This window comes from Phoenix dactylifera, chromosome 15, assembly GCF_009389715.1.
Source record: "Phoenix dactylifera cultivar Barhee BC4 chromosome 15, palm_55x_up_171113_PBpolish2nd_filt_p, whole genome shotgun sequence".
NCBI lineage: Eukaryota > Viridiplantae > Streptophyta > Magnoliopsida > Arecales > Arecaceae > Phoenix > Phoenix dactylifera.
This window is the reverse complement of record NC_052406.1, coordinates 10,677,222-10,704,129: the sequence shown is the minus strand read 5'-3', so window position 1 is coordinate 10,704,129 and position 26,908 is coordinate 10,677,222. Positions and strand designations below refer to the sequence as shown.

The window sequence follows — 26,908 nt, the reverse complement described above, 5'->3', positions numbered from 1 at the left end:
GAATACTGATGGATTGTATGAAGCCCTTTCTCTCCGGCATTATTTGTCAAGAGCAAGGTGCTTTTATTGGAGGTAGGAGTATCTTCGATAACGTTATGGTGGCCCAAGAGATGATGTGGGATCTTCGACGGGCCCCGAAGCGTCGAAGCCTGATGGCTATCAAGCTGGATATGGAACGAGCTTACGATAGAATCAGGTGGAGTTTTCTTAGGCGAGCTTTGGAGTGTCTGGGTTTCCATGAGACCTGGATTGGTTGGGTCATGGGGTGTGTCCGGAGTCCGCGGTTTTCCATCTTGATCAACGGCTCTCCGTCCCCATTCTTTAGTTCTACTATAGGGCTTCGGCAGGGATGCCCGCTATCCCGTACCTGTTCATTATTTGTTCTGATGTTTTGTCTCGATCGCTGCGGGCTGCATGTGCCGCCGGAGAGTTGGAGGCTTATGTCCCAGCTCTAGGGGCCCAGCCGATATCCCATTTACTTTTTGCCGATGACTGCCTACTCCTGACGCGTGCCCGCGCAGCAGATGCCCTGGCTATCAGGCGGGCTTTGGCCGCCTATTGCCATGCATCTGGTCAGAGAGTGAATGCCCAGAAATCCTCTATCTCCTTTAGCCCGAGTTCGCCACCCGGGGTTCGACGTGAGATTCGGAGGATTCTGGAGATGCCTGAGCAGGACGGGACCTGGACATATCTGGGTGTTCCGATCACAGGTAGGAGACTGCGTGTATCTGAGTGCTCCGGGATGGTGCAACGGGTCCAGAGTAGGCTAGAGGGCTGGCGAGCAGCGTCTCTATCTATGATGGGTAGAGTTTTGCTGATTAGATCTGTTTTGGGCTCTATGCCTATCTATCTCATGACTAGCACGGTGGTACCGAGATCGGTCCTACTAAAGATTGAGCGACTGTTTCGGGGTTTTTTATGGGGCTCGCTAGGTGGGGGCCGTGGGGTGCACCTGGTGGCATGGGAGAGTATTTGCCTCCCTCTCAGGGAGGGTGGCCTTGGGGTGTTGTCTCTCCGGGAGAGACGAGAGCTGCTCCTCGCCCGGCATGCTTCCCGCTTCATCCTGGAGTCGCAGGGCCTCTGGAGCCGGATCATGACCGCCCGCTATGGGGGGTAGGCTAGGAGGGCGGGGTTCGAGGAGGGCGGGGATGTTCCTTTTTATGGCGTGAGATTGCGAGATATGTGCCCATGGTGTCGGATCACACTCGATGGCTGATAGGCGATGGCCGCAGCATCGATGTGACCAGGAACTCATGGGTTGATGGCCTCCCCCTATGCCGCTGGCCGACTACTGTTAGTGTCGAGGCTGGGGAGGGTTTACTGGTCTGTGATCTTATGACTCCCGGGGAGGCTGGATGGGACGAGATTCGATTAGCCCGCCTCTTCGGGGAGCATCTGGCGGAGCGGGTTCGCTCCCTCCCTCTGCCACAGAGCGGTGGACCAGATGTACGAGTGTGGAGTTCCTCGACCAGTCCCAGAGTCAGGATGAGCGTCCTTTCTCGCATTCTTAGGCGGGAGTACGACCCTGGTCCTGATTGTGCCTGGATCTGGCGATTGGGCCTCCTCCCGAGGGTTGCGCTGTTCCTCTGGAAGGTGGTCTGGGACCGTCTTCCAACGAGAGCAGTACTTGGTGGACGTGGATTGAGGATCCCCCTGGAGTGTGGGATTTGCGGTGTGGCCGAGACGGTCGACCATGCTTTGTTTCGGTGCTCTAGGGCGAGGGACACTTGGCGTCTGGCAGGGGTCCCGCAGCCGGTATGGATCTGTAGGGACCAGTTCTTACAGGCCATGCGCCAGGGCTCGGAGTCCCCGACGCTTCGTCAGGAGGTGACTCGAGTGAGCTGTACTGCCTACCAGATCTGGTTGGCCAGGAACGCTCGTATATTCGGTGAACGATGTATGTCGCCGAGATTTGTGGTCGAGAGTGCCCGTAGTCAGGCGGCAGAGATGTGTCATGCCTCCACCACCGGAGGGACCTTGACAGCTCGGGACATCTGGGGCCCCCACCCTGCTTCGGCAGTATCCCACACGGTGTTTTTCACCTGGGAGCCCCCACCCCCGAGTTTCCTCAAGGTCAACTTTGACGGGTCAGTCCTGGATGGTGGTACGAGGGGAGGCGCGGGTTTCGTCATTCGGGACCCTTTCGCTAGGGTTGTAGCCGCTGGTGGCAGTCACTTATTTGATACCTCGGTTCCGAGCGCGGAGCTGAGTGCTGCCTGGGCAGGCCTTCGACATGCCCGGTGCGTGTTACAGGCTAGGTCTATCACTCTAGAGGGTGATTCAGCCACCGTTATCAGTTGGATCCGAGAGGGTCCTAGGGGTGACGGCAGTGACCACCCTTTGCTTCGCGATATATGGACTATGGCGAGGGATGGAGAGGCCTTTCAGGCCAAGCATATTTACCGTGAAGCCAATGGGGCTGCGGATTGGGTGGCTGCATTTGTAGCTCGCCATTCCGGAGACACTTTGTGGACTGGAGATGGGGAGTTGCCTTTGGCACTCCGAGGTATCCTATTTTTTGACTTTATTGGGTGTATTCGTACCCGCCAGGTATGATCCACCCGTATTAGCAAAAAAAAAAAAAAAAAAAAAAAGAGAGCCCGACATATTACCTACGGTACGTACATCTAGATCTGTTAATCGTATCGTCATTTTTAAATGTTGCCATCATTGATTTGTGCCTAGAATCCTTTCCTAGGAGCCTGACCCCAGATTGATACTTTTGTTCAACTTTCTCTTACATTATTCTTTCAAATTTTAGCCTGAAACAAGCTGAATAATCCATTGTTTCTTTGGGGCATTTGAAGAAATACAAGGGCCTATACCTGGACTGTCGTGAGTAGTTTTTTTTTTTCCATCTTCAGCAACTAGATAATGTATTTGAAATACATGAGATGTAAACTACCCTAAATCCCACATATAGATGCATGCAGAGGTAATTACATGAATCATATCATACATGAAACCAATCATAAATTTAATAATACGAACATGATAAGGACTCTGGATCTAGGCTCCGTAATTAGCGACTGCATGAAAACAAACCAAGAGCAAAATGCTGGGGCTTTCTATTTCTGATTTCTGAATAGCGACACAAAAGAAGTTGAGAGAGCATAATTAACGACTACTCACAACAGATGCAGAATGTGATATCCAAACATCGTAATATGTTATGCATGCTTGCAATAGAAACATTTTTCATTGACCACAATTTCATAGCCTGTATACATTGGAAAAGGATGGATGACAAAATGGCACAACGCAGAGATCTAGACTACCACCTTTACACCACCTCATTTCCCATTTCAAAGACCAAGTAGCTACATCTGCACGTAATGTATACACTTTGGGACGACCTAATGAAAAACTGAAGGGTGATATACGATATGCCCCTTTGGGCTAACTACCATGCTTCACCAAATTTTTTTAACTTGAGCTACTATGTACAGCCAACATTTGACAGAGCCCGAGCTCTTAAAATGGAGGTGCAAAACTTTTATGGCAAAAAACCAAAAGACCTGTCTGTTTTACGAATTCTCCACCTTGACTTCATCCACTGCTTCAAGCTCAGCCATTAGATTTTTGTAGACCTGTTGAACATCTTGAAGCTCATCTCCAAGCCTCCATGCTTGTCCAACAAAATACTGCATATTTAATAAGAAAATAATCATATGAAGTTTTTGATTAAGTAGTGCATGTTTCTTTTAGCATGAATATGTTGTTTAAGAGAGAGGCCAACGGGCATCTAAAATTAGCCTACAGTGTTGAAATGCCAAAGCTTGCAAGTTTGAAACTAAAGATGAACAGTGTAAAGTTAAATCTCAGTGACCTCAAGGGAGAAGCAACAATAATTGGTTCTTATATTTGGAAGTTTCAGTTTTCTGTTAATCTCCGAATCTGCAACCTGGATATACAATGCTAAAATTGTCCTTAGCTTTGAGACATACCTTATGCAAAAGTAGTGTCTGCAATTTCATACTCCATGCACCTGAGAAGAAAAGCATATACAACAACGAGTTCCACAGGTTCAAGAATGGTTGAGGATTTTAAGAAATTTACTTGATGATAATTGTAGAAAATACTCGTGTAGAAAGCACCAGCAAAAAATCACTGTCATGAGTGCAGCTGGTTCACATTTTTTCATGATTTAAAAATTGTATGTTTGAAGAGCATACAATTAAAGACGATGTAAAGAAGTAACTTTACACGGCCATCCAACAGTGAGATGTAAATGCAACAGGAACACACTAAAATCAATCTAGATGGAGGAAAGAAATGCTACTTTAAGCAAAATATATCCTTATTTTATTTACTGTGCCCGTATATCTTGTTCTCTCGCATCATTGCTATGATTTCTTGCACTTGCATCCCTTCATCATCATGCACAAGCTGCAGCTAAAAGACAAAAAGTCAGCTACGTATTTTAAGCTTACAAAGAAGGCTCCACTTTCTCCATCGTCCTAAAATGCAAACCCCTAGATTAGACGATGAAAAATACACTCTACATGATTCCCTTGCACTGTTTGGTTCACAAAATTAAAGTAGACATCTGGGGCCATGCTGCAAAAAATCTTATCGATCTCCCCTTTTCTCCAAATAACCTCCATGCTGCAAGATATAAGAGATGTAAGGTGAAGAACTTTTCTCCAAATAACCTCCATCTTGCATTTGGCATTGGCAAGTTAAAGATGCACAAGCAGATCCTTAAGTTCAACTACTCCTGTATTTAGACAATCCATCACTAACATTCCACTACACTTATAATAGTTTAGGTAACTTGATTAATTTCTCTTTCTCTGGCCTCTAATTTTCAATTAATTGATTTTATGAAGATCATGACCCTCTTTTGAGCTGAGGTTATCTAAATTCCATGTGCCTAGCTCTGAGACTAATCCCCAATCTTGAGCCAATATCCTCTCATTCCATGGTAACATCTAGACTAGGCAAATGGATCAGCCCCTTGCAAAACCTACCTTCAGAAAAGCAATATATTCATGAGTCCAAGGCTTCTTTTTCTCTCAGGAAATGAGAATAATCAAACAAAAAAGATATCACACTAAAACCTACCTTTTATTCTTCAATAGCCAACTTACAGGCAATATGAGAATGTTTTGACATTTGAAGCCCTGCTACCCTATCATCCATAGTCTTAACTGGACATTATTAAGCTGTAGATTTTGTTACTGTCAATCCAGATTTCTCTCCTCAAATTTCCTAACGCATTGCAAATGATTGCTTCTAGGAAGATGACCTTAACAAACTCACTCATTAGGGCACTAAATTATTGATGAGTGATGATTTTTTATTTAATAAAAATTCAACATCATAAAGTCCAGTTAAAATCACAATAACAAAATTACGGGCAAAGGTATGCTTAGCTTAAAAGGTGATCTCTGCCAGAAATACTCATGCTTATTCAGTTTAGATGTGCAGTTATAATCAAACTTAAAGTGGCAGTCCAATATAACAGAAGAAAATATGGGAATGAAACACAGTTTCATACCACCAAATAAATCTGACTAATCAAATTGGTAAAATATTATCAATAATTTCACCACCTATTTGTAATTGAAAACACCATAGAGGCAACAAGAAAACCATGTGGTACTGATTTTCATCTGCCCATTAAATGAATGATGTGATCTGACCATGTGTTCCTTGGAGAACAATTAGCATATGAGAAACTGCAACCGCACCCCGACCTTTTGCATCCCTGACAACCACCTCTATCAAACAGGATATAGCTTGTGCATGAACAATATAGGAAATTCACAGACTTTCTCTTAAAAAATGAGCTTTAATTTAAACCCAAGAGTTATTCAGCCTTCATTTTAGTCATTTAAAACATATAGAGGTCAGAAAGTTGCATTAAAAACACACAAGAATTACAAGAAGATGGCATGTGATCCTATAAGTTTCAAGCTCGTTAATAAATCGCCTACCAGATCCTCCATGTCCAAAGGCCTCATGTCATCGATGTTAAAATATTGATTACTAATTTCCAGGTTCCATAAGTTTACTCTGAGGTTTTCAGCAGATATGAATGTCTGACCATCATGCAAATGCATTATGAACTCATATCAGGTATTATTGGAAATAAGATCCTGCAGAAGAAAAATACATATGCAGTTTGTTTAAAATACGTCAAAATGGGCTGATTACTTTCAAAACTTCTAGCATCTCAACAGACCTTCTATTTGTTTTAATGATATGCACATAAACGTATCATGAGTTGATGATGGCAGTCCATACCTGTGAAATCAGTAGATGTCTAAGGCCTTTCGGCACCTAAGTTGTTGCAAAAGTAAATTCATGTAAGTTGTTTTATCAATAAACTTCTTTTTTTAATGATAAGATAGACAGATCATACATGTCTAGTATGAATACATCCAACAAAATCAGAAATTAAAACGTCATGAAGAGCAATAGGAACAACAGCCAAATCGGTCCACAACACTCCTCCAAAGTGCTCTGCCACATAAATGGCAACATAGTCCGCAGCCTTGTTTGCCTTCCGGTAGACATGCCTAGCACACAGGAATGCACACTCCCTCAAAATCCTCCGAATGTCGTGCAGGAGAGGATGTGCGTCGGCCATCCCCGCTTAACTCTGAATCCACCTGACCACCGTAGCTGAATCACCCTCGAAGGCTATGAGGTCAGCCCTCAAAACCTACTTCGCATAAATAATGCCTTCCCAAGAACTAAGATATCAAAGATCTGACTCCCTCCAGTAGACACGAATCTGGAATCCATACCTCGAATCACAAATCCTGCTCCACCTCTGCTGCCACCACCAGTCACACTGCCGTTAAAATTGGCCTTGAAGAAGCTTGGAGGTGGGGACTCCCAAGTGATGAAAACCAACCAGATCGCTGCAAGAGCAAAAGAGGAGTCCCAGGTGTCCTAAGCTATCCTAGTCCCGAGCTGTCAATAAACTTCCTTGATGTTAAATAAAACTAGGAGGCCTAACAAAGGAGTCCATTTGCTGCCCAACAGAAAAAAAAAAAAAAAAGATTTTTCTCTCTCAAGTTCAGGAGCACCATGTCTATCCATCTCAGTTATCAACCTTAATATTACTCTCTTTATCTAGGCTTGGGAGAATTTCACCCCCATAACATGCCATAAAGTCAACATGTACAAATATATGTGAAATGTTTATTGCTGTTACTATGGGAGCATGTGACTTAAATAATGCCAAAAGATCTTGGGTCAGCTTCTCCCAGTGCATGCACTGGCGAGAGGTTCCAGGTTTGAACCAGGAAGGAAGCAATCACTGTATTTCTTTTTTTTTTAAAAAAAGGTAACTTGATTAAACTCTTTAATCAGTTATATTTACTAATTGTAGCTGACTAAGTTAACTCTTTAATGAGCTATATTGACTAACTGTTGCTGATTAACTTGCCCCTAAGGGAAAGATGAATTCTATGCTTATTACTAATAAGACCATTGTTTTTAGAAAAAAGGTTTAAATAGAGCTATTTTATGACTGAAATGCCTCTGGCATAAAATGCTTATCGGTAAGAGTTAGTTATCAAAAGGCATATGGATCTACATCATGTGTACGATCTCTAATTTAAGGCACAAACTTTACACAATATACGAATATGTAAATCCAGTATATGATGCAACATGAGAAGGATTATGACCAACCTCTCTGAACATAACAAGATTGTGACCAAGTTGCTCATAGCTCCTGGACACATTGTTGTTCTGTTTGCTTGTGCCATTCTCAGCTCTAGGCTGAAACTTTGCGCTTGGCTCATTAGCGATGTTAGAGACTAGAGGGTTACAGATAGGTAACATTGTTCCAATGTTATTTGTTTGACTGACCTCCATTATGTGGATAATTGCGTTGACAACTTTTTCTGACACTGTTGTTTGCATGTGTGACTCTTCTAAAAGCTTCTCGAAGGGAAAGTAATGCAACATCATAACTCCTCTTTGTTACTGATGCTTCCTCTGCAAATTTAAAAGACCGTACACATATATCATTAAAACGTTGTGCAACAGATTCTGAGCAGTCACCATGCACAGTGTAGCCTTCATCCAAAACATGTCTGCTCTTTGCATCCTTTGTCCACCGTTTCAGTATATAGAAAGATGGAACTTCCAGAACACCTAATGCTAGGAAAACAGCCAATGCATGTCGACAAAGATAACCTTTAAATTCAAACAAGCGGCACGCACAACATACTTTTCTCTCCATGGTATTCCACACAACTTTGTACTCCTTCTCTAACAGCCTTCTGGTTTTCCTCTTTTCTTGCACTTCATAGGCCTTTACCACATATGTAGCTATGTCTCCATTTTCTTCACTTTTTGATGCAAAAACAGAAGAGATTCCTAGAACCTCTATCTGAAATTTTTCAAACATGTTTCTCGTGTAGACATCTGCCAATTGCAACTCAAATGGTGACGGATGTGCTCTCTCCTTGGTCTTGGAGTGAAATGACCAGAAATCTTCTTGGGCTTCATCTTCAAATTTACTTTCTAAAGCTACCTCATACTTATCTAAAAGCTCCTTTAAACCAGTTTCACGGGTGATGAACTTATGAAATATGGTGCTTACACTTTCATTTCGTTGTGAGATAGACATCCCCGCAAAAAAGGTGTCCTTTAGATACAATGGGACCCATTGTTGCCGATCCTTGTATAAACTTTGCAGCCACTCCTCATTTACAAGACCGAAACGATGAATTAATTTCCACCACCTCCTCTCAAACTCATCAGCCGTTGTAGAGTCATAAATGCATTTATTGAGTTTTTTCAAAAAGTTCTCACGAGCTTCACAAACATCACCTAGTTTCTCAGGGACCCTTTTAAGGATTTGCCACAGGCAATAACGGTGACGAGTCTCAGGGAATACCTGTGAAATTGCTGCAGCTATATCTTTGTTATAGTCAGAAATTATTGCCTTTGGAGGCCTGCCTGACATCGCATCAAGCCATCTTTTAAACAACCACACGAATGATGCTGTACTCTGATCTGCAACCAATGCACATCCAAGCAAAATAGACTGCCCATGATGGTTAACTCCTACAAAAGGAGCAAATGGCACCTTATACCCATCAGTCAAATAAGTGGTATCAAAGGTTACTACATCGCCAAAATGAGTGTATGCCACCTTAGCCTTGGCATCAGCCCATAATACATTTTTCAAGTGTTGCTCCCCATCGAATTCCACTGCATAGAAAAAAGCAGGGTTTTTTGAATGCATATGAATGAACAGCATGTGAATAGCATGTGCATCTGCTGGTGCAAAGAACCTTCTCTGCCCTCTATCCATATGGTTTTGGCATTCTCCATCTTGACCACCAGATTGTTTGCCAGGGGCGGCCATCGCGTATTTGTGTCCAACACCTGCCATGTTGATCCTACTCCTGTTGGATATACGATTCTTCATATGAGATCGAAACAAACACACATTCTCCAGATCAAGCTCATGGTTATGTTCCTTGGCAAAATGAACTACCTTCCATTCCTTATTAGCCATTCTCTTCACTTTCAGCGCTGCACGACAACCGGTCCTCCTTGCACTCTGCGAGCACTCTGCTTTCTCATTAGCTGCACTTTTGCCTTCTTTTGTACAGACATACCATGCTGCAATCATCTCATTATTTGTCTTAGAACGGCGGCACAATTTCTTCCTCACCCCAAAACCCATATGCTTAGCATACTCGTTGTAAAGTCGATATGCTGCCACTGCTGATTGGAACACCATACCAATGGAAGGCTCTGACCTTGTGCCTCCAACCTCGTCAGGGTTCCCTGCCAGAGAACTCACTTCCAAGTCAGTGCTAGGGTCAGCTAGTTCAATGGCAGCTGAACCCCTTATTAAAGAAGCCGCCTCCTCCTCCTCCTCCTCCTCCTCATCATCATCATCATCATCATGATCATCATCATCATCACTGTCGTCGTCGTCGTCAACCAAGCCAATTTCAGCAGCCAACTCAATGTCTTCAACATTTGCTTGCTTTTGAGAGCTCCCATCATTGGTGCTTTCCATGCTATACCCTACCAGAGCAATACTGGTGGAAAAATCTATCATCGTCTTATAAATTTCGCATCTAATATATGTTCGCAACAATTACAAGATATTTTCAGTCAAATTAGCAGTCAAAACTTGTTTGTCGAAAGGCCAATCGTTAAAGGGCACAATAACTAACAATTATTTAGATTATATTATTTTTTCCTCTCAAATTAAAGGAAAGAACAGCACTCGTTATTCTTCTTGTTTGTTTATGCTTCCCAGCTAAACTACAAAAAAAATTCAGCCTTCCTTCTAATGACGACAAAAGTTTCACCAGATCGATCGCTCAAAGATCAGTTACGGAGTTACAACTAGATGGAGTCCTCGGCCACCTCTATCATGCGTTTCTGGGAGTGGAATCAAAGGAATTTAGAGAAATCACTCACAAATACTTCAAAATAGAGCCTCTTTTGCAAAAGAATGGGAGTAGAATGGAGATCACAACTAAGCTACTCAAACCCTAGGCTAATAGAAAGCGGGGAAAGAGAGCATAAAGGAGAAGGAGAAATTCCAAATTTTGTTCAGTCATATCACGGAAGAGGAGAGAATAGTAGGGGGGGGCTCACCTTTTGGGAGGCGTTTCAGGAAACGGGAGAGAGGGCAAGGGCCCTGAAAAGGGGCGGCGCTGCAGATCAGCGTCGGAGCGCGGCCCGGCCGGGGTTTGCCAGCCGAAAGAGAGCACGGCCGATAGCAACGCCCGTGCAAAAACGGTCCCACATCGCACTCTCGACCAATGGCGCTTAAAATTCGGGGTACGGGCCCCACAGGGGATGGAACGTATGGAACGGCGTTGCTGGAAGCGCGTCGCCCTCCTCGAAAATATTGGTAAGGGCCGTAGGTGAGAACGATGGAACAGTTGCGGACGGTGATCGAAAAGGGCAGTTTGGTCATTGCGAAGAGATAAAGACCAAATGGGGAGTAGATGCGCTCGAGGATGCATTCCGAGTATCCGAGCGGGCGATGAGAGGGGTCTACGGTCTTGTCTGGATAAAACCTCTGGTTCCCTCTGACCGCATACAAATTCTGTGGGAAAGCATAAGCTCTACCGTCCGTTTCCACTGATGGTCATCTCATCCGTCCGTGCATTAATGCGATAGACGAATGGGTAAGATGTTTGTTATGAAGCGAAAGCCGACGGGAGATCGACTGTTTCGCGTATGAATTTATATGCGGAAATGGTGGGGCCTAAGATCGGTCGGTCTCTGTCTAGGATTAGGAATTAACTGGCCATTGCCTTCAGAAAGCCCGAGTGCCTCGAAGCCGCTTTTACGCGACTCTCTCCTACTGCGGTCTCTCTCTCTCTCTCTCTCTCCAGCGTCTTCTGATCTCGTCGAACAGGTGAGCTCCCGATCTTTCCTCCTCTTCTCATCAATCCGTTCCAGAGCCTAATATCTCTTCCCGATCTCGTCGCCAAAATGATCTTTCGATGTTATCTCGCTTCTCCACTCCCTCTTTTTCGACTGAAAGTTTCCTCGATCATTTTAGGGTTTTTTTTTTTTTGCCTTTTCTTTTTACTCCATGAGCTTATTTATTTGGTGAGGTTGTTTGGGCAATTTCTTCTTGGAATTCTAAATATTCCAAAGTAAATTATGGGTTGCCTTTGTTATAGACTTTGGATATGATACGTGCTTCCTTCTTGCCTCAAATGATCTGGATCATCTGGATTGTTTCATCTCATTTTGAATAACCGTTGGTCTATGCCTTATTCGTTTGTTCTTATCTGATTGATTGATGATCTTCTTTGATGAACTTGTATCCTGGGCGATGATTAGACGTATAATATGTTCGAAACTTTTATTCTATTTGTTTTCTTTCTTTCTTCACAAATAGAGGACGTGTGTTTTGAGTGTTCCAATTCAGACGATGCACTTGGGGCGAACACCGGTTTTGTTTGAGCTTCTGACGTATTAGCATATCAGCGAGTGAGTAAATACGAATAGCTAGTTATCTTGCAGCAACTAAGCATGCTAAAACATAATTTCTGCCCCACAACCTCAACATCTGATACCCTCCACTCGTTTCTGTTTGAGATTCCCTAGTTTTCAGCGTATGCATCAGATTACTGCACGATGTCAAGTTGCTGACCAATGTTTGAGCCTCAGATTATATTTGTTTGATTGTTTCTAATGCATTTTTGTGTGCTGCTCCAAGAAAATGAAAACGAAAGAGGACCTGAAAAGATTGTCCTTTGTGTTTAGAAATTTAAACATTTGCTGCTGTTTTGGTTCTTGCAGATTGTAGTTTTCTTTTTGGAACTCATGCTGTGATGTCAGGTCACTTTTTTAGGGATCATCATATAAGCTTTGCATTATGCGACCATCTTCTTTGTTAATTTCGCTGTAATGATTGTGTGTCTTTTCCTAACTTCTATATTTTTTTGTTGCTTTTTTTTGAAGAAAAATGATTAATCTTTTTAAGATAAAGGGCCAGAAGAGAGAAGATGCTGCAAATGCCAATGGAAGGGCTCCTGTCAAGAAACAAAGTGCTGGGGAATTACGTCTTCATAAAGGTTTCTTTGTACTTGAAAGTGATCCGTTGTTGTTGTGGATATTCATTAACTCCTTGTTGCTTTAGAACTAATTCTGTTTTGACAAGTTTCAAGAACTTCTTTCTGTAATTTTGTCCACGCCATAATGATCGAGTTGTATTTATCTTGATTCTTGCATATAAATTATTGGTGGAAGGAAACACCAAGCTATTGAAAGTTTATTAACCTAGTTAATGCACATAATTGAATAAGGAAACCTCTCATCTGTCCATTTAATCTATTATTTGGGACTCGAGCTGCTCAAACACAGGGATTTCTAATTCTCTTGTCTGGACTGACTGCTTCCATTTTCCCTTTTTTCTCTTTATTTCTTGTTAAGCATCCATTTTTGCTCCATTGTCTCCATTTCTGCCATAATATCCACAAAAGGCAATGAGAAGCATGGATTTTAGCTCTCAAATTTAAACTGATAAAATTTTAAAAATAAAAAGAGTTTAAGACTTTTTACTATTTTAATCTAATGCTAAATTGTGTTCTAGATATGCAATTCTTTATTTGTAATACCTTTAAATTTCTGTTTCATATAATATTATCAGTCAGGAACTTTTTTTAATATTTGGTATTGGTGTTTCACATTTTGCAGATATTAGTGAGCTTAACCTACCTAAAACCACTACTATTTCATTTCCCAACGGAAAGGATGATCTGATGAACTTCGAAATCAGCATTCAACCTGATGAAGGATATTATCAGTAAGTGATCTTTTGCCAATTTACCAATCATCTTGGGAAAATACTTTTTGATTTAATATTGCATTTTGTGTGATTTTGAATGTCAATAATAGTAGGTATTAATTTTTCGAATTCATGGAAATTCTTCATATCCTTTTTTGTTTTGCTTCTTATTGACATCTATGCTACATTTTTTTTACATATTTTTGTTGCCTAGACTTTATACTACTTATCTGATGTAACTTAACCGACTTCTATTTTTTAGAGGTGGTACATTCATTTTCACCTTTCAAGTTTCTCCTTCGTATCCTCATGAACCACCGAAGGTGAAGTGCAAGACGAAGGTACAATCTTGGTGTTTATTTTTTTCTGTGTTTATAATTTCAAGGCAGTTCTTTACTGTTTCAAATACTTGCTGATTTCATAAATATTTAATTAATTTTTAATGCAGGTCTACCATCCAAATATTGACTTGGAGGGAAATGTGTGCCTAAACATTCTGCGTGAAGACTGGAAACCTGTCCTCAGCATAAACACTGTTATTTATGGCTTGAATCTTCTTTTCATGGTACTTCTTCCTTTTCATTCATGTGGGTGATCATAGATTTTCTATATCAGTCCAATCACAAAAAATAGTGTATATAACTTTCATTGGACCTTTAGTACAGCAGATATCATTTTATGCATATCGTAGTATTCACTGACTTGATTCAGGTGGTTATGCATGGCCGTATGGATATATCTTGATAATAATTAGTTGGAGGGTGACCTTTGCCAATTGTCCAGCCTAAGACGGATCGCTTTTTCCATTAATTGTTATTTTTTAAAATAATAGTTAATATCATGACTTACAATATCACATTAAAATCCAAATAGGTAATGCTTGTATGATCTCTTGTTAGTTCTCCTCGTAAGTCCTGCACTTATTCCTATATCTATTAACAGCTGATAGTACAGAATTTAAATCTTACAAAGCGATCACGGGTATTATATTACTGGATGGGTGACAATAAGTTTTCTTGACCATAAAGGACATTTAGAAGATTTATATGCCTTACAGGTGGGTTAGGCCATGACACAGCAAGGGATGTGTGAAAATTTTAGTTTGTAACAATTAGTACTGCACAGATTATGACATTGGTAGCAGATAAGAGTCATGCTCCCATGGCTGCACCACTTCGAATTTCCATCCTCTCTGACTCTGTTCCATTTCTTAAGGGATATTTTTCATTTGGACTATTTCCAGATACTAGTGATAATGCACGTGGAGATGCAAGTGACTGTGAAAGATTTTAATTTTAGATACGTTAACTAAAATCTGAATTTTTAAAAAGACCTGAAAATAACTAATTCATAATCACCTAAAATCTGGTAAATTATATCTCACCTTTGTCTCTTGGTTCAGAAGTCCTTCTCTACTTCCTGCCCTGGAATTTCTCAGAGTCTAAATTTGCTAAGATATATATTTTTAAGATTCCTTTATTCTATAAAAATTTAGCATGCTTTAGGTCTTCTAAAAGGGAATTATAATTAAGGTTTTTTTTGGAACGGAAAAATTGGAAATTAAGCTGCTTTTTTATAGTTTTAAGGATAAGGATTTGTTATTTATATTGTTAGTATGTATTTTGTCTAAAGTTGAGTTGCAGAAAGGGATGAAAACAAGAGAGGCCTACAATCTAGGGTGACTATTGCAAATGTTCTGAAATATAGCTGCTTTACATTCTCTTTGGGCAATTTGCAGCTATTGAATTTAGCTAATACATATTGTATATTGCAACGGTACATTTAATATATATACATATATATATATATATAGCTTTTTGCAAGAATAGTGGCATTTTATTAGAACCTTCATATTCATGCACATCTGATGATTGAGTGAAATCTGTGGAGGAGGTTATGGTCATAAAGAAGCGATGGGGAATTTCTAGAGATGTTTCTTGCAAGCTGAAGGATGAATATAACTGAGGATTGGGAAGTAGAAAGAACCAAGAATCAATTAAGAGAAGATGAATCTGGTTAACTGGTAAGAAATTTTTAGAGGATTTGGGTAAAAGATGCCCTGCTTTGAGTAAGGGTGAGGGCAAGGATTTAAAAAGGGCGGGGTCGTCCCAATTTTATCTAGGAACAGGATGTTATGGATATCCCGTCCTAGTCCATTCCCTGACATCTCATCCCGACACTCAGGATGGTGCCCTGTCCCCGCCATCCCATCCTTATTTAAAGCTTTGGGCGAAATCATTTGGGGATCTTGGCTCAAACATAGATGATAGTGTGTGCACTGAGTAGATCATGATGGATGGAATTAAGAGTTATGGCATAAATGGAGGCCTAAATGATGGATGGAGTTAAGAGTTCTTGCCTCTCTCTCTCTCTCTATGGGGATCTTATTGGAAGTAGAGGATAATTGCTGGAGCTCAGGTTAGGAGAAGATAATTCTAGTCATCATGTGAAAGGCTGATGCTACATGTTGGACACCTGCCATGTGATATTGTCATATGATCTTGTTTTATTGCTTAAGGGTGCTTTATGAAACTTATCATTTCTTTGTTTGTTCATGAATTTGGTCATGTCTATAGGTCTGCTGATGTGGAAGGCACTGCATCTAGAGCAACATGGGGATGTTGCACGTGGGACTACTTTGCCTTCTCCATTCTTTACATCTGCCTTTCACCATCAGTTTATTTCTTTTAAGTTATCGCTTAAAAGAATTGGAAAAAAAATCTCTGCTGGCTTGATTTTATATGAATAGAGCTTATTTTTCACAGTTTTTATGAGTAAAATGTTACTTTTATTTAACCTTTTTCATTATATATGCAGCAACCCAATGATGAGGACCCCTTGAATCATGACGCAGCGGTTGTTTTACGTGACAATCCTAAGTTGTTTGAGAGCAATGTGAGAAGGGCAATGGCTGGAGGTTATGTGGGTCAGATCTACTTCCCCAGGTGCATATAACATGATGCCGGTAGATTGGAGTGCCCGTGTTTCCTCATCTTGTGTTTTAAGTTTTAACGGCCCTTGAGCTCTGAATTCTGTCATAAATTGTTGTCTTTTGGGCTGCAATTTGTTTCGGGGTGTAAATACCTTTGAAACCATGTAATCGTGCAAGAAGGGATTCATTTGCTGCTGCAATGCGTGAAACTTTTACTGGATTGGGATCATTTGGAGCGTGGTGTAAATTGGTGAATTAGGCCAGGCACCTGGCGGGGATATGTATTGGGAACATATGCTTATATTCCACTCCAACCTTAGCCTTATCTTTTTATAGAGTTTTTTCATTAGATCTTGCGAGGCATATTATATTCCATATATATTTTGCAGCAAAATTTTGATTAATGGTGGTTGAATAGCACCAAATTATGTGATCAATGTACCTGAATGATAATGTTCATATTTCTGTTTCGTGCTCTTGGCACTGAATTTTGCATGGCATCGATGAGTCTTAGTTGAACTTAAAGAGTAGGCTCTCTCAGAAGTTGGTCCAGGACGCCCGTTTTTTCTATTTCTGTACAGCCACACGTTCTAGTTGGCAACGGAGTACAGCCACACGTTCTAGTTCTGGAAAAACCTGGCCAAAGAAGAAGTCAATCCGCACGACGCTGTTTTAATTGATAAGGGTGCAGTCCTCGCTTGTTGCTGCTACCGGTAAGCCTGTTCAATGTAGCCTATCACCATATTCGCGGGCTGGAGTAGCTGAGGACGCTTTTTTCACGGGTTGGCATGGAAGGTGGCCCAGCTCATCCTTTTCTATTGTGACGACCGTTTCTAGGTTAGCTGCATGCAAATGAAACTCGCATGATGTGCTGTCTTCCCGCTGCTGCATGTATTAGGGGTTCTGTGCAGGTTCAACTCAAAAAGTTTCCTCAATATCCAATGTGATGTGCGTACATGGGGTGCAACAATCATGGTGCCGTGAATGTGTTTGTGCTGAACTGAAGTGATTTTAGAGGTAAGAAGGTGGGAAACCAGAAACTGTAGTAACCGAACTAACAGCTGGTATATAATTACAATTGTGCGTTTGTTTAACAGTTTCACTGTTTTTTTCCAAATAAAGTAGCATCCGCTTGAAAGAAAGAGATAATTAAAGTTAAAAGTGGTATTTGATTCAGTGAGCATCGGCACAATCGCATGACGTCCTGTATTTCTCGTTTTGGGGGATTCGTTACTTCAGCAGGAGGGGACGGGCTTCAAAGGTAACATTCTTCTTCTAGAATCTCCCCGTTTCATTTTTGGACTTCTATTTGCCATGCCTCGGAGTCTGCTTATCTCGCATGATGGTTTCTTTTTGCTCTGTTCTCATGCTTGGGATGTGTTATGCTTCGCTCTACGGCCTGCTCGAGAGGGGTGAGGTTAGTGTAGCCATCAATGAGCAGCGTAGCTACACAAAGAAAGTCCTCAGTGCAATGCATGATGAATTAATCCTATAACATCTGCAATATAAGCATCTCCTCTATATGTACATGAGCTGATCTGTTTGTACTTTGGTTTGCTCTTGGCTCATATTTGGGAGATTTCTTCTCTTTTCAATGATTCCCAGCTCAAGAAATCTGGGGTTTCTACGTGTTAACGGATTTGCCCTTCGATCATGGTTCATGACCAACCAAGGAGGGGGGCCTGATGGTGTGTGTGCGTGTTTGCTGAGTGGCGTCACCTCCGAGCTTGATTTATTTGCGTGCGGCTTTCGTCGTGCCAATTCCACCGAGTGACATAGGAAAATTATAGGGCTCTAGTGACTTGTGTTGTTGGTGAATTTGGAGAAGAACGACCGGACAAGAAGGAGAGAGCATATAAAGCTGTCGGCATATTAAGGAGAAATAAGAAAGTAAATTATAACTTCAATATTTGATAGGGGTTTATTGTAATAATCCCTTGCGTAAAGTCTGAAAACGGAAGTTGGTGGGTACATTGCTTGCTGGGATCAGCTCAAACAATTTATATATCACAAAGAAATTATCATATGCTGGATCTGAAACTGCTCTCGGAACATGCATGCTGCAAGTACTTCAAAATCCAACATTACAATTTGAAAATGAAAGCTCGACATGGCCGATATTACACAAAACACCCTGGCTAATTTTAGTATTAGAGGGGATATCTGCAAATTGCAACAGCACCCAACACTAGGTTCAACGGAAATAGAGGAAGGTTGCTGACGCTAGCACAAATCTGCCGAGCATTATTTCTAAAGGAACGATCTATCCCATGTATAAAACCTAAATTTAGCATGCACTAATTTCGGTAAAAATGTTTGCTAAATAATCTCGCATGTACTGACATCAGAGAATCGTGCGTGTCGACATCAGTCCGAAAACGACAAGGCATTCATTCTTCAAAATATATAGAGCCGTATTATAATGTTTTTTATTCTTTTTGTAAACTATCATACACTGTAGCGGATGAATGATAAAATGGGACACGCATCTTGATAGAGGACCTCAGAGGAAAGAAAGTAGGGTGGTAGACGGATTGGATTAGATTATATACAAGTCGGTTTAGATTTGGATCAAATCAAAAAATTCTAAATTTGAATTTGATTTTTTTATGAAATAAATCAGAATTTGATACTTGAACCTGCAATGTTCAATAAATAGATAGCTTGCTAAACCTATTGGCATGTTAACCTGTATAACATGTTAACTTGTTTGCTTAACTCTATCTGGCCTGATTATTTTATATTTATATATATATATATATATATTTGCTAAAGAAAAGAGAAAGAAGGAAAAAAAGGATGGGCCCATCTCTGCATAGCAGCCTTCTTAGGCCTCCACTCCATCAAGAGAATGTTCGATGCGGATAGAAATGACGGTGTGTTGGGCATTCTGACCGATTTTACTTATATCTTTTTCAATCCGGCCCGATTATTGAATAAATTAAATAAATTAGATCGATCGAGAGGCAGAGATTAAAATTCGATCTGATAATTAAACAGTTTAAATAGGTCTACATGCTTGCTTGCAACCTAAACTATGTAGCTCAAATCCGAATCATACTTATTGCAGATCGATCATGAAACGGGTGTTGACGGTCACGTCACAGTTTGCCGGCCCTAAAACGCGTGCTGTGGCTGCCTGGCGGAGACCCAAATCCAGCTCGCTTCCGGAACCCCGACGGAGAGGGAGAGAAGCGGCGGGCAGCGAAGCCAAAAGAAAAAAAGACAAAAGAGGAGCCGTAAAAGGAAGCTCGTCTTCTCTCCTTCCTTCCTTGGATTTCCCTTACCCCTCTCTTTTTGTGACAGGAGAGCAAGGATTAGGGTTTGGGGCTTATTTGGAGAGGTGCGGAGATGGGGAATATATTTGTGAAGAAACCCAAGATCACGGACGTGGATCGCGCCATCCTCTCCCTCAAGACCCAACGCCGCAAGCTCGCTCGACACCAGCAGCAGGTCCCCTTGTACCCTTCTTCCTCCTGCTTTCCTTCAATCTATCTGGATATTCACATGTTTCTGCATGATCGAAAAACAATAAGATGTCTTTTTCCTGAATCCTCGATTTCTTATTTGTTCGTCGATGTTCCAATAATGGCTGCAAGAAGAAGGGGAGAGGGCCTTTAATTTATCTCGGTTTTCTCGATAATTGTGTCTCCTAGGACGTATCCTCTGCTAAATCTGGCCATGATCTCGTTTTTATAAATCACATCTTCTGACTTTATCTCCATGCCCCAAAGATTGATAATTTCCCCTCCCTCATGCTTTCCTTGACCCATCGAAGTAGAAGGAGATGCTGCTGGTGAGTTGCTACTCCGGTTCTTCTCTGGATGTGTTCCATGAAGTTTTCTCATATAATACTGGGACAATTGATTAACGGTGAAATGCATCTGGTCAATCAAGGGAGTTCATTTTAGGTGCTACTCTGACTAAGCGTCACCAATAATTAACCTGTCAGAGTTACCACTTTCTTCTTTCATTTTCTCTTTTATGGGCGAGATTCAAAAGCCCCGCAACCCACAAAGAGACAGAGAGAGAGAGAGAGAGAGAGAGAGAGAGAGAGAGAGAGAGAGAGAAGTTTGTCATTTGATATCTTTAAATGTTATCATATTTCATGCCCAAGTAAGGCACTTATAAACAATATTCATTAGAATTTAAAGAATATACTTGTTTCTTTCTCTGCATTCCTTTGTTTTATTGGTGACAAGGGGAAAGTACTTATTATACACCAATCTCAGAATATATGTATCCTTTTCTTCGTAAAAGTTGCGAATAAAAACCAAAATCTTGCAAATATTCATTTTGTTGAGTTGTGTTTGGTCCAAGTGTTGTTAATTTTCTTCTCTTTCCATATTACCTTAAGCAATGAGAGGCTTCAAGGGTCAAGACATGATCCATTTAACTTTTATGATGTATTATGGTTGGTCAGCTCTCAACCTGACAACAACCCTCGATATATGAGGTTCAAAGTCTTGGAAGATGCAACTTCGGATCAGTTTATTTCCCTTCTGAGCTTATAAACAGTATAATATTGACTTTCCCATCTGAATCCCTGACCTTTTGCCTACGAGTATCTTTGTATACTGGTATGAATATTTAGTTAGTCTCAATTGCTCATTCACTATAGTTTGTGAGAATGCCTGTTTGAGCACTGTTGTATCCCATGGATTCTGTTCTTGGGCAAACTGTGTTGCCTGTAAATTCTGATTTCCATCCACAAGTATGTTATAGGACCATTTGTTCGGTGGACATTACTTATCCATGAGGTCTTTGTGGTTTCAAGTTCAACTGACCATCCACTTCTTAGATTAACCATTCCAGCCCTCCAGCCCTTTGTTGCATGATATTTTACTTCTTCTGAAATCCATTTCCAATGTAAATATCACTCATGTCTATCCAGAAGCCAATCAACCTACGGACTGGCTTTCCAAGTTGGACACTGGGCAATGGACCAGCATGCATTGGACTTCTGATTTGCCTGAGAAGCTCCTTTACCTGGCCAACATTGACCACAACATGACACTTTTTACACTGCATATAGCTCCATAGGCTTTAGCCTTCTTGGCCGGGAAAAGAAAATCCACTTTCTCTAACCCATTTTAATCCTTTTCTGAGCAATGAGATGCACTCCTTTCCTAACTGCTGTACAAGTGTATTGGGAACTGGCATCTGTCTTCTTCCCATTAGTTATGCGACACCAACCATTTGGTTGTCATGGTTAGGGACCAAAGTAACTCTGGTCAAAGTTATATCTTAGCAGCTTGTTTAGCAGGTAATGCGTATCCTAAACCACAAATACAAAGCCTCCATCATCCGTTTTAGCACCAAAATCATGCCTTTTCGGATAATTTAGGGACCAATATCTAATTTTTATGATAGGAGTGCTCAAGGTCCTCCATGCTGGTAAAGTTTGCTTTTGTTTTCCTGCAATGCTTGTTTTGCTTCAGCAAATTTGGAAAGGACCCACCCTTTTGGTTTTCATGTCTGAAGGTCAGTGGATATAGTGGTACTGTATCTTAGACTATCTGCATAAGCTCCAAAGCTTGATGCACTGAATCCTTGTTTGATGAACTTATAGGAGATGCCCTTTATGAATATCTAAGGCATTTTTTTACACTTCTAACTTCATTTTTGTGCTCTTGTTCTCTGTTTTTCCCTCTCCAGCTTGATGCTGTTATTGAAGCTGAGAAGCAAGCTGCAAGGGACCTGATTCGAGAGAAGAGGAAAGACAGGGCCCTCCTTGCACTAAAGAAGAAGAAAACTCAGGAAGAATTATTGAAGCAAGTTGATGCTTGGTTAATTAATGTTGAGCAACAAGTATGTAGTTACATGTGAAGGAATGCATGTGTTGTAGCAGTGCAAGATTTTGTATGGTGCATATTTTTCAGTTGAACTACATAAAAATGGTCTAATTGTAGCTGTCCTCTTTCCCAAATCATACAGTAATATCTGTCTGCTTTTTTTGCTTGCTTCAGTTGGCAGATATTGAACTGGCAAGCAAACAGAAAGCTGTATTTGAAAGCTTGAAGGCAGGCAATAATGCCATTAAAGCTATACAAAGTGAGATCAATCTGGAAGATGTTCGCAAGTTGATGGATGATACAGAAGAGGCAAAGGCCTATCAAGATGTGAGTCTTATTACTCTTTTTTTCTTGTTCTTTTTTATTTTTGCATTAATGTTGCTTTTAGTTGAACCATTTGGAGTTTTGCATTAGATAGCAAGTAGAAATAGATGCACAGGCTAGCATGCAACTAACTAGATATAGATATCTCTCTAGAAATACAAAGTATTCAATATTTATCTCATGAATGATGAAAAGCAATTCTTAGCCCAGTAATGTGTGGTTGGCTACATGAATCTGGCTTGAATATGCTTTTGGAATGATGTGGCGTGGCAGAAGTCAGCCTTTCAGCTGTATGTTACAGCTCCAGATTCTGTGTGGGTTGTTATTATCTGCAGCATATCTCCCGTGAGATGGGAATCAGCTGTGAAGTGGAGACGATGGAAGGGAAATTGTTGAGATTTTGGAGGACAATTGCTTGCACAATCTAAAATTCTTTCCAATTTTGATAGTCATCTTTCTTAGATGGGTTTTGTGATCCAAAAATCTTTGGATTGCAGGTTATAGGCCTCATGAATTGTACTACTTTATCTTCCATTCCTCCTCCTATGGTAACTCCTTAAGATGTAGGAGTTATCCTGGGATATGCCAGTTTGCATCCAAACAGGTCTTAAGATTTTGACAGATACCATAATTGTGGACATTGTAAAATATTTACATCATTGTTTACTCGTCATTGGTAAACTGAAATAATTTGTGTTATAGTCTATGGCTATTGAACAAAGAGATTAGGTTCAAGGTAAATCATGTAGTGCCCAATTTGCCTAACTGAAAATTGCTATGTGAGATGTAATACAGGTAATTCTTCTTGTGGCAAGGAATTGCTTTACCTTTATCTGCGGTGGTGAAATTGATTTATTGTGCAACCTGGCTTGTGAAAGAGAATGAAAAGAAGAGATCAGCAAAACATGACGTGGTGTGTGCGCATGCACATGCACAGTTGTGTGGGCGCTGGTGTATGCAATGCACGCATGCATGGATTTAGCAGTAGCTTATCTACAAAAATCTTTCACATTTTTATGCTCGTACTGCTCTTGCAATACTTTTTTGTGCTTTCAGTGCCCCATGATGCCTGTTACCAGCTCTTTTATAATTTACAACTTGGTAGGAGGAAACTCATATTTAGGGCACTGCACCTACTCTGGAATCTCTTTAGAAACTTATTACCACATCCACTGTCAAAACATTACTTGTTCGAAATTTTTGAGAGGTTTGCTTTCCCACACCCAAATTTGCTTCTACTCTGCTACACTTGCTCCTGCTTCAGGTAACTAAGATTCATGATGTTAGTTCATAAAATGCCCTGATTTTAACTGTTTCCTTCACCAAAAGCGGATTAACCTAATCTGACCTCGTAGCCTCATAGCACGATTATATCTGACTTGTCACTTCCCCACATGCTCAATCAAATCTTCCCTCCTGTAATCATTTGGTGACAAAAAGCCCAAGACAATGGTCCTTTAACCTCCTCTCCTTTAACCTTCTCTCTTGTTGCCATGGATGGGACCCTCTTCTGGTTGTCTCCTCTGTCTTCAACCTTTTTTCTTGCTTTCTGTGTCTTCTTTCTTGCTTTCTTTATTTCCTTTCCTTTTCATCTTTTGAGTGTGTATTCTGTTTTGATCAGTACTCAAGATTATGGTTCAGATCATATGGACTTCCAATGCAGACTGAGAATGTTTCAAATACGCAATTGCATAATCGTGGATTTTGTATTGCTACTATGATTAGCAGCCAAATGGACACCACGAGAAATTAAGTAATGCCTAATTTCTGCCAGCTGATCCAACCTATTTTCAGCTAAAGCAATAAAAAATAGTCCAAAATAGAAATCTTTTTATTTTTACTTTTATGAAAGTGCAGAGATTAATTGTTGCGGACTCACAGACTTGGTAGAAGATTTAATGGATAGGTTTGGTCTTCAGAGACAAACAAGCACAGTCCGTGCTTATGGTTTTCTAAATCATGCCCTGATCTCTTGCTGAAAGCATATTTTGGCTTTTACGATGGTTACTATATTATGACATTGTTGTTTGATACAGAAACTCTTCTTTTTAATGCACTTCATTGCTTGGAATAAATGGCGCTTCCTTTCAATTGTCTTTCCTGGCTCTTTTTTTCGGAAAATAAAATAAAAATGAATGCATCCTGTAAGTATAAAATCCCAAATATGGGGCCAAACTCTGATCCTTATAATTATATTCTACAGCAAGTTATTGACTAAGTTAATGTCTGAAGAATACTTTCTCAGCTAACCTGTTCACTGTTCTGAAGTTCATGGCTTACATTTTCTTTTGTTACCAAAGGAAATCAATGCAATCCTAGGCGAGCGTTTATCTGCTGAGGATGAGGAAGATGTTTTGGCAGAATTCGAGAACTTGGAAAGTGAGGTATGTTTGTTAATTTCTTTATGGAATCAAGTCTCTTAAGGTTTCTTATATTGTTAATTCATATCCCAATATCAATTGAGACAAGTTCAAGGGGACAAGGAACTTATATACCTTAACATGAAGGGCCATACTGATAGCATGCGTTAAATATTAGAAATAAATAGGCAGCTTCTTGAGCCTACAGTAACAGGAGCATCAAACTGAATCTTAGTTTCTGATTAATCAAATCAACGTTGCTGGATTTAATTTTGTTCTCATATAAATGAATTTATACTGCTAAAAAATGTTCTGCTTGCAACAATCAGGTAAATTTTATTTCTTCGTATGTAGACATTTCAGTACGCTTTCTTATCTAATACAAAATTTGCCTTTTTAACATGGCAGATCACCCTGCAGTCTTTGCCAGCGGTTCCTGCTTCATCAGTGCTGTCCACAGAAGCAGCTAGAAAGACACCTAAAGTGCAGCCAGAAGCGGGACTCCAAGTTGAAGACAAAGAAGATGAGGTTCTCGAGCTTCCTGAAGTACCTACCACGACCCCAGTCCCAGCGACATCAGATGACATCTCAACTAAAGCAACAAGGATAAAAGGTCTCTCTTTCTTCTTTCCATCTTCTCTCTCTCTCTCTCTCTCTCTCGCACTTTGATTACTTACATTATCATGATTGCAGTTTTGGAGGAACCACTACCTGCTTGAATGACGGATTGCATTTACAAACGATCGACACTTCCAACTGCTTGGTTCATGCGGTGATATCTGGATTTGTATAGTGTGTAAAAATGATATCTTTGTTCTTTTTCAACCAACTTTTATCCTTCCATCTCGATGTCAATGTAATGTTATCGGAATGTTTGTCAACCTGCTCAAAATCTGAAGTGTATCTGTTACTCCTTGGACTTCTATTTGCTAAATTATTTTGGCTGCATAAAGAATTGCGTCACATGTGCAATTATAGAAAATATATCTGCTGTATCTGAGCCATGACTTCACCTCTTGGAAGTTTGGTTTGCTGCTGCTTGTTGGTAGCATTTACGGGTGTCGAGACCTATCAGTCCAGCAGCACAAAACGAGTGGACAATGCGGGCAGTTGGCTGACATGCGATGGGATTGCTCTGCTCAGGTCTCGCCTGAGGTCACTGACAATGTATCAATTGATAAAGGATTAAATTTGTTTTCGTTTGAAAATTGTGTTCATCATTGCGTCTATTTGCAGTAAGGGTTGAACGCTGCCACACTGGTCTTGGCCCTCCCTTCCTGTACTCTCTGTCAGTGTTTTGGATGAATTTTAGCTCGAAAAATCAGTCTATTCAATTATTTCTTCCGGTGAGTGCATCTCCAAGTCGCCGAGTGCAAGGCCTCCCCATGGAGAGCGACTCGGCGGTGACGAGGATCTCGATGGAAACCGTAAAAAATCGATCATTGAGGCTCCAAAAAACTATGACAGTTCCTTTTGCGGCTTCTGTTGGAAAGTCAAAATCAAGCGATATTGGTTAGGGTTGTGTCGGAAGTTTGCGAGCGAGAGTTCACGCAGAGAGTGTTTGCGGGATGCAAGAACGAGGATTGGCCATTGCCATCTCAAACAGGAAGGAGGTTTGTTGCAAGCAGGGCGTACATGAGCTATTCAATCAGCCCAGCTTTGAAAAGAGTACGATATTGTTGTACTTGATAATGCATTTTATGAGGCATTTGATATAGAGTGATCGTCACAAGATTAAGAATGATATTGGTGAAGATGATGAGATCGTCATATTTAGTTGCACCATAGTGATCCTACATGGAATGGTCTCAAATCACCTCCACTTCTTAAATTATTGCCCAACTGAATCATAGAATATTCGTTCTTAAGATCAGATATCCAAGATCAAAGATGATAATCTTAGACTGAAATTTAGAGATAAAAATACTTTTCAATCCCATAAAAAAATAACATATCAATATATCTAATATATTATATTAATATTATAAAATTATATTATATTGATATTGCATATATTATATTTATAATATATATTATATTATAATATATTTATGACGTCATATTATTGTTCATGCTTGATGTATAATTATTGAGCTTGGGATGCTTTTCCTATAAGCATTCTAAATCAGTTTTTTTTTTTTTTTTTTTTGAAGCAACATTCTGAATCAGATATTTGTAGCATCTTAAGACAAATCATTACTGTTGGTGGAAAAATGGACCACCCCACAAATGTAATTATAGC

The 26,908-nt window shown here is 40.5% G+C and overlaps 3 protein-coding genes across 11 annotated transcripts; 2 read left to right on the top strand and 1 right to left on the bottom strand.

Moving 5' to 3' along the window:
• Positions 1-3,168: 3,168 nt before the first annotated feature.
• On the bottom strand, positions 3,169-10,939 carry LOC120113305 (protein FAR1-RELATED SEQUENCE 4-like). Of its 9 annotated transcripts, XR_005515235.1 has the most exons (5): positions 10,600-10,939; positions 7,834-10,017; positions 7,654-7,743; positions 3,948-3,988; positions 3,169-3,644 (listed from the first exon to the last, which is right to left on the bottom strand). XR_005515235.1 is itself a non-coding variant. In XM_039134412.1 (3 exons), the coding sequence occupies exons 1-3, from the start codon at positions 10,922-10,924 to the stop codon at positions 7,739-7,741; spliced, it is 2,514 nt and encodes an 837-aa protein (XP_038990340.1). In that variant the 5' UTR covers positions 10,925-10,939; the 3' UTR covers positions 3,169-7,738. The 9 variants fall into 9 exon arrangements, 1 of the variants encoding a protein (XP_038990340.1); XR_005515233.1 differs by having other exon boundaries at positions 7,654-10,017; XR_005515236.1 differs by lacking the exon at positions 3,948-3,988.
• Positions 10,940-11,233: 294 nt separating this feature from the next.
• Positions 11,234-16,536, top strand: LOC120113306 (NEDD8-conjugating enzyme Ubc12-like). Its single transcript, XM_039134414.1, has 6 exons — positions 11,234-11,371; positions 12,430-12,542; positions 13,165-13,273; positions 13,518-13,596; positions 13,704-13,820; positions 16,073-16,536. The coding sequence occupies exons 2-6, from the start codon at positions 12,434-12,436 to the stop codon at positions 16,208-16,210; spliced, it is 552 nt and encodes a 183-aa protein (XP_038990342.1). The 5' UTR covers positions 11,234-11,371; positions 12,430-12,433; the 3' UTR covers positions 16,211-16,536.
• A 2,732-nt stretch (positions 16,537-19,268) lies between these two features.
• Positions 19,269-25,618, top strand: LOC103711588 (vacuolar protein sorting-associated protein 20 homolog 2-like). Its single transcript, XM_039134413.1, has 6 exons — positions 19,269-19,640; positions 21,846-21,998; positions 22,157-22,309; positions 24,607-24,690; positions 25,075-25,279; positions 25,360-25,618. Exons 1-6 carry the CDS (start codon positions 19,539-19,541, stop codon positions 25,383-25,385), a joined length of 723 nt encoding a protein of 240 aa, XP_038990341.1. The 5' UTR covers positions 19,269-19,538; the 3' UTR covers positions 25,386-25,618.
• Positions 25,619-26,908: the final 1,290 nt, after the last annotated feature.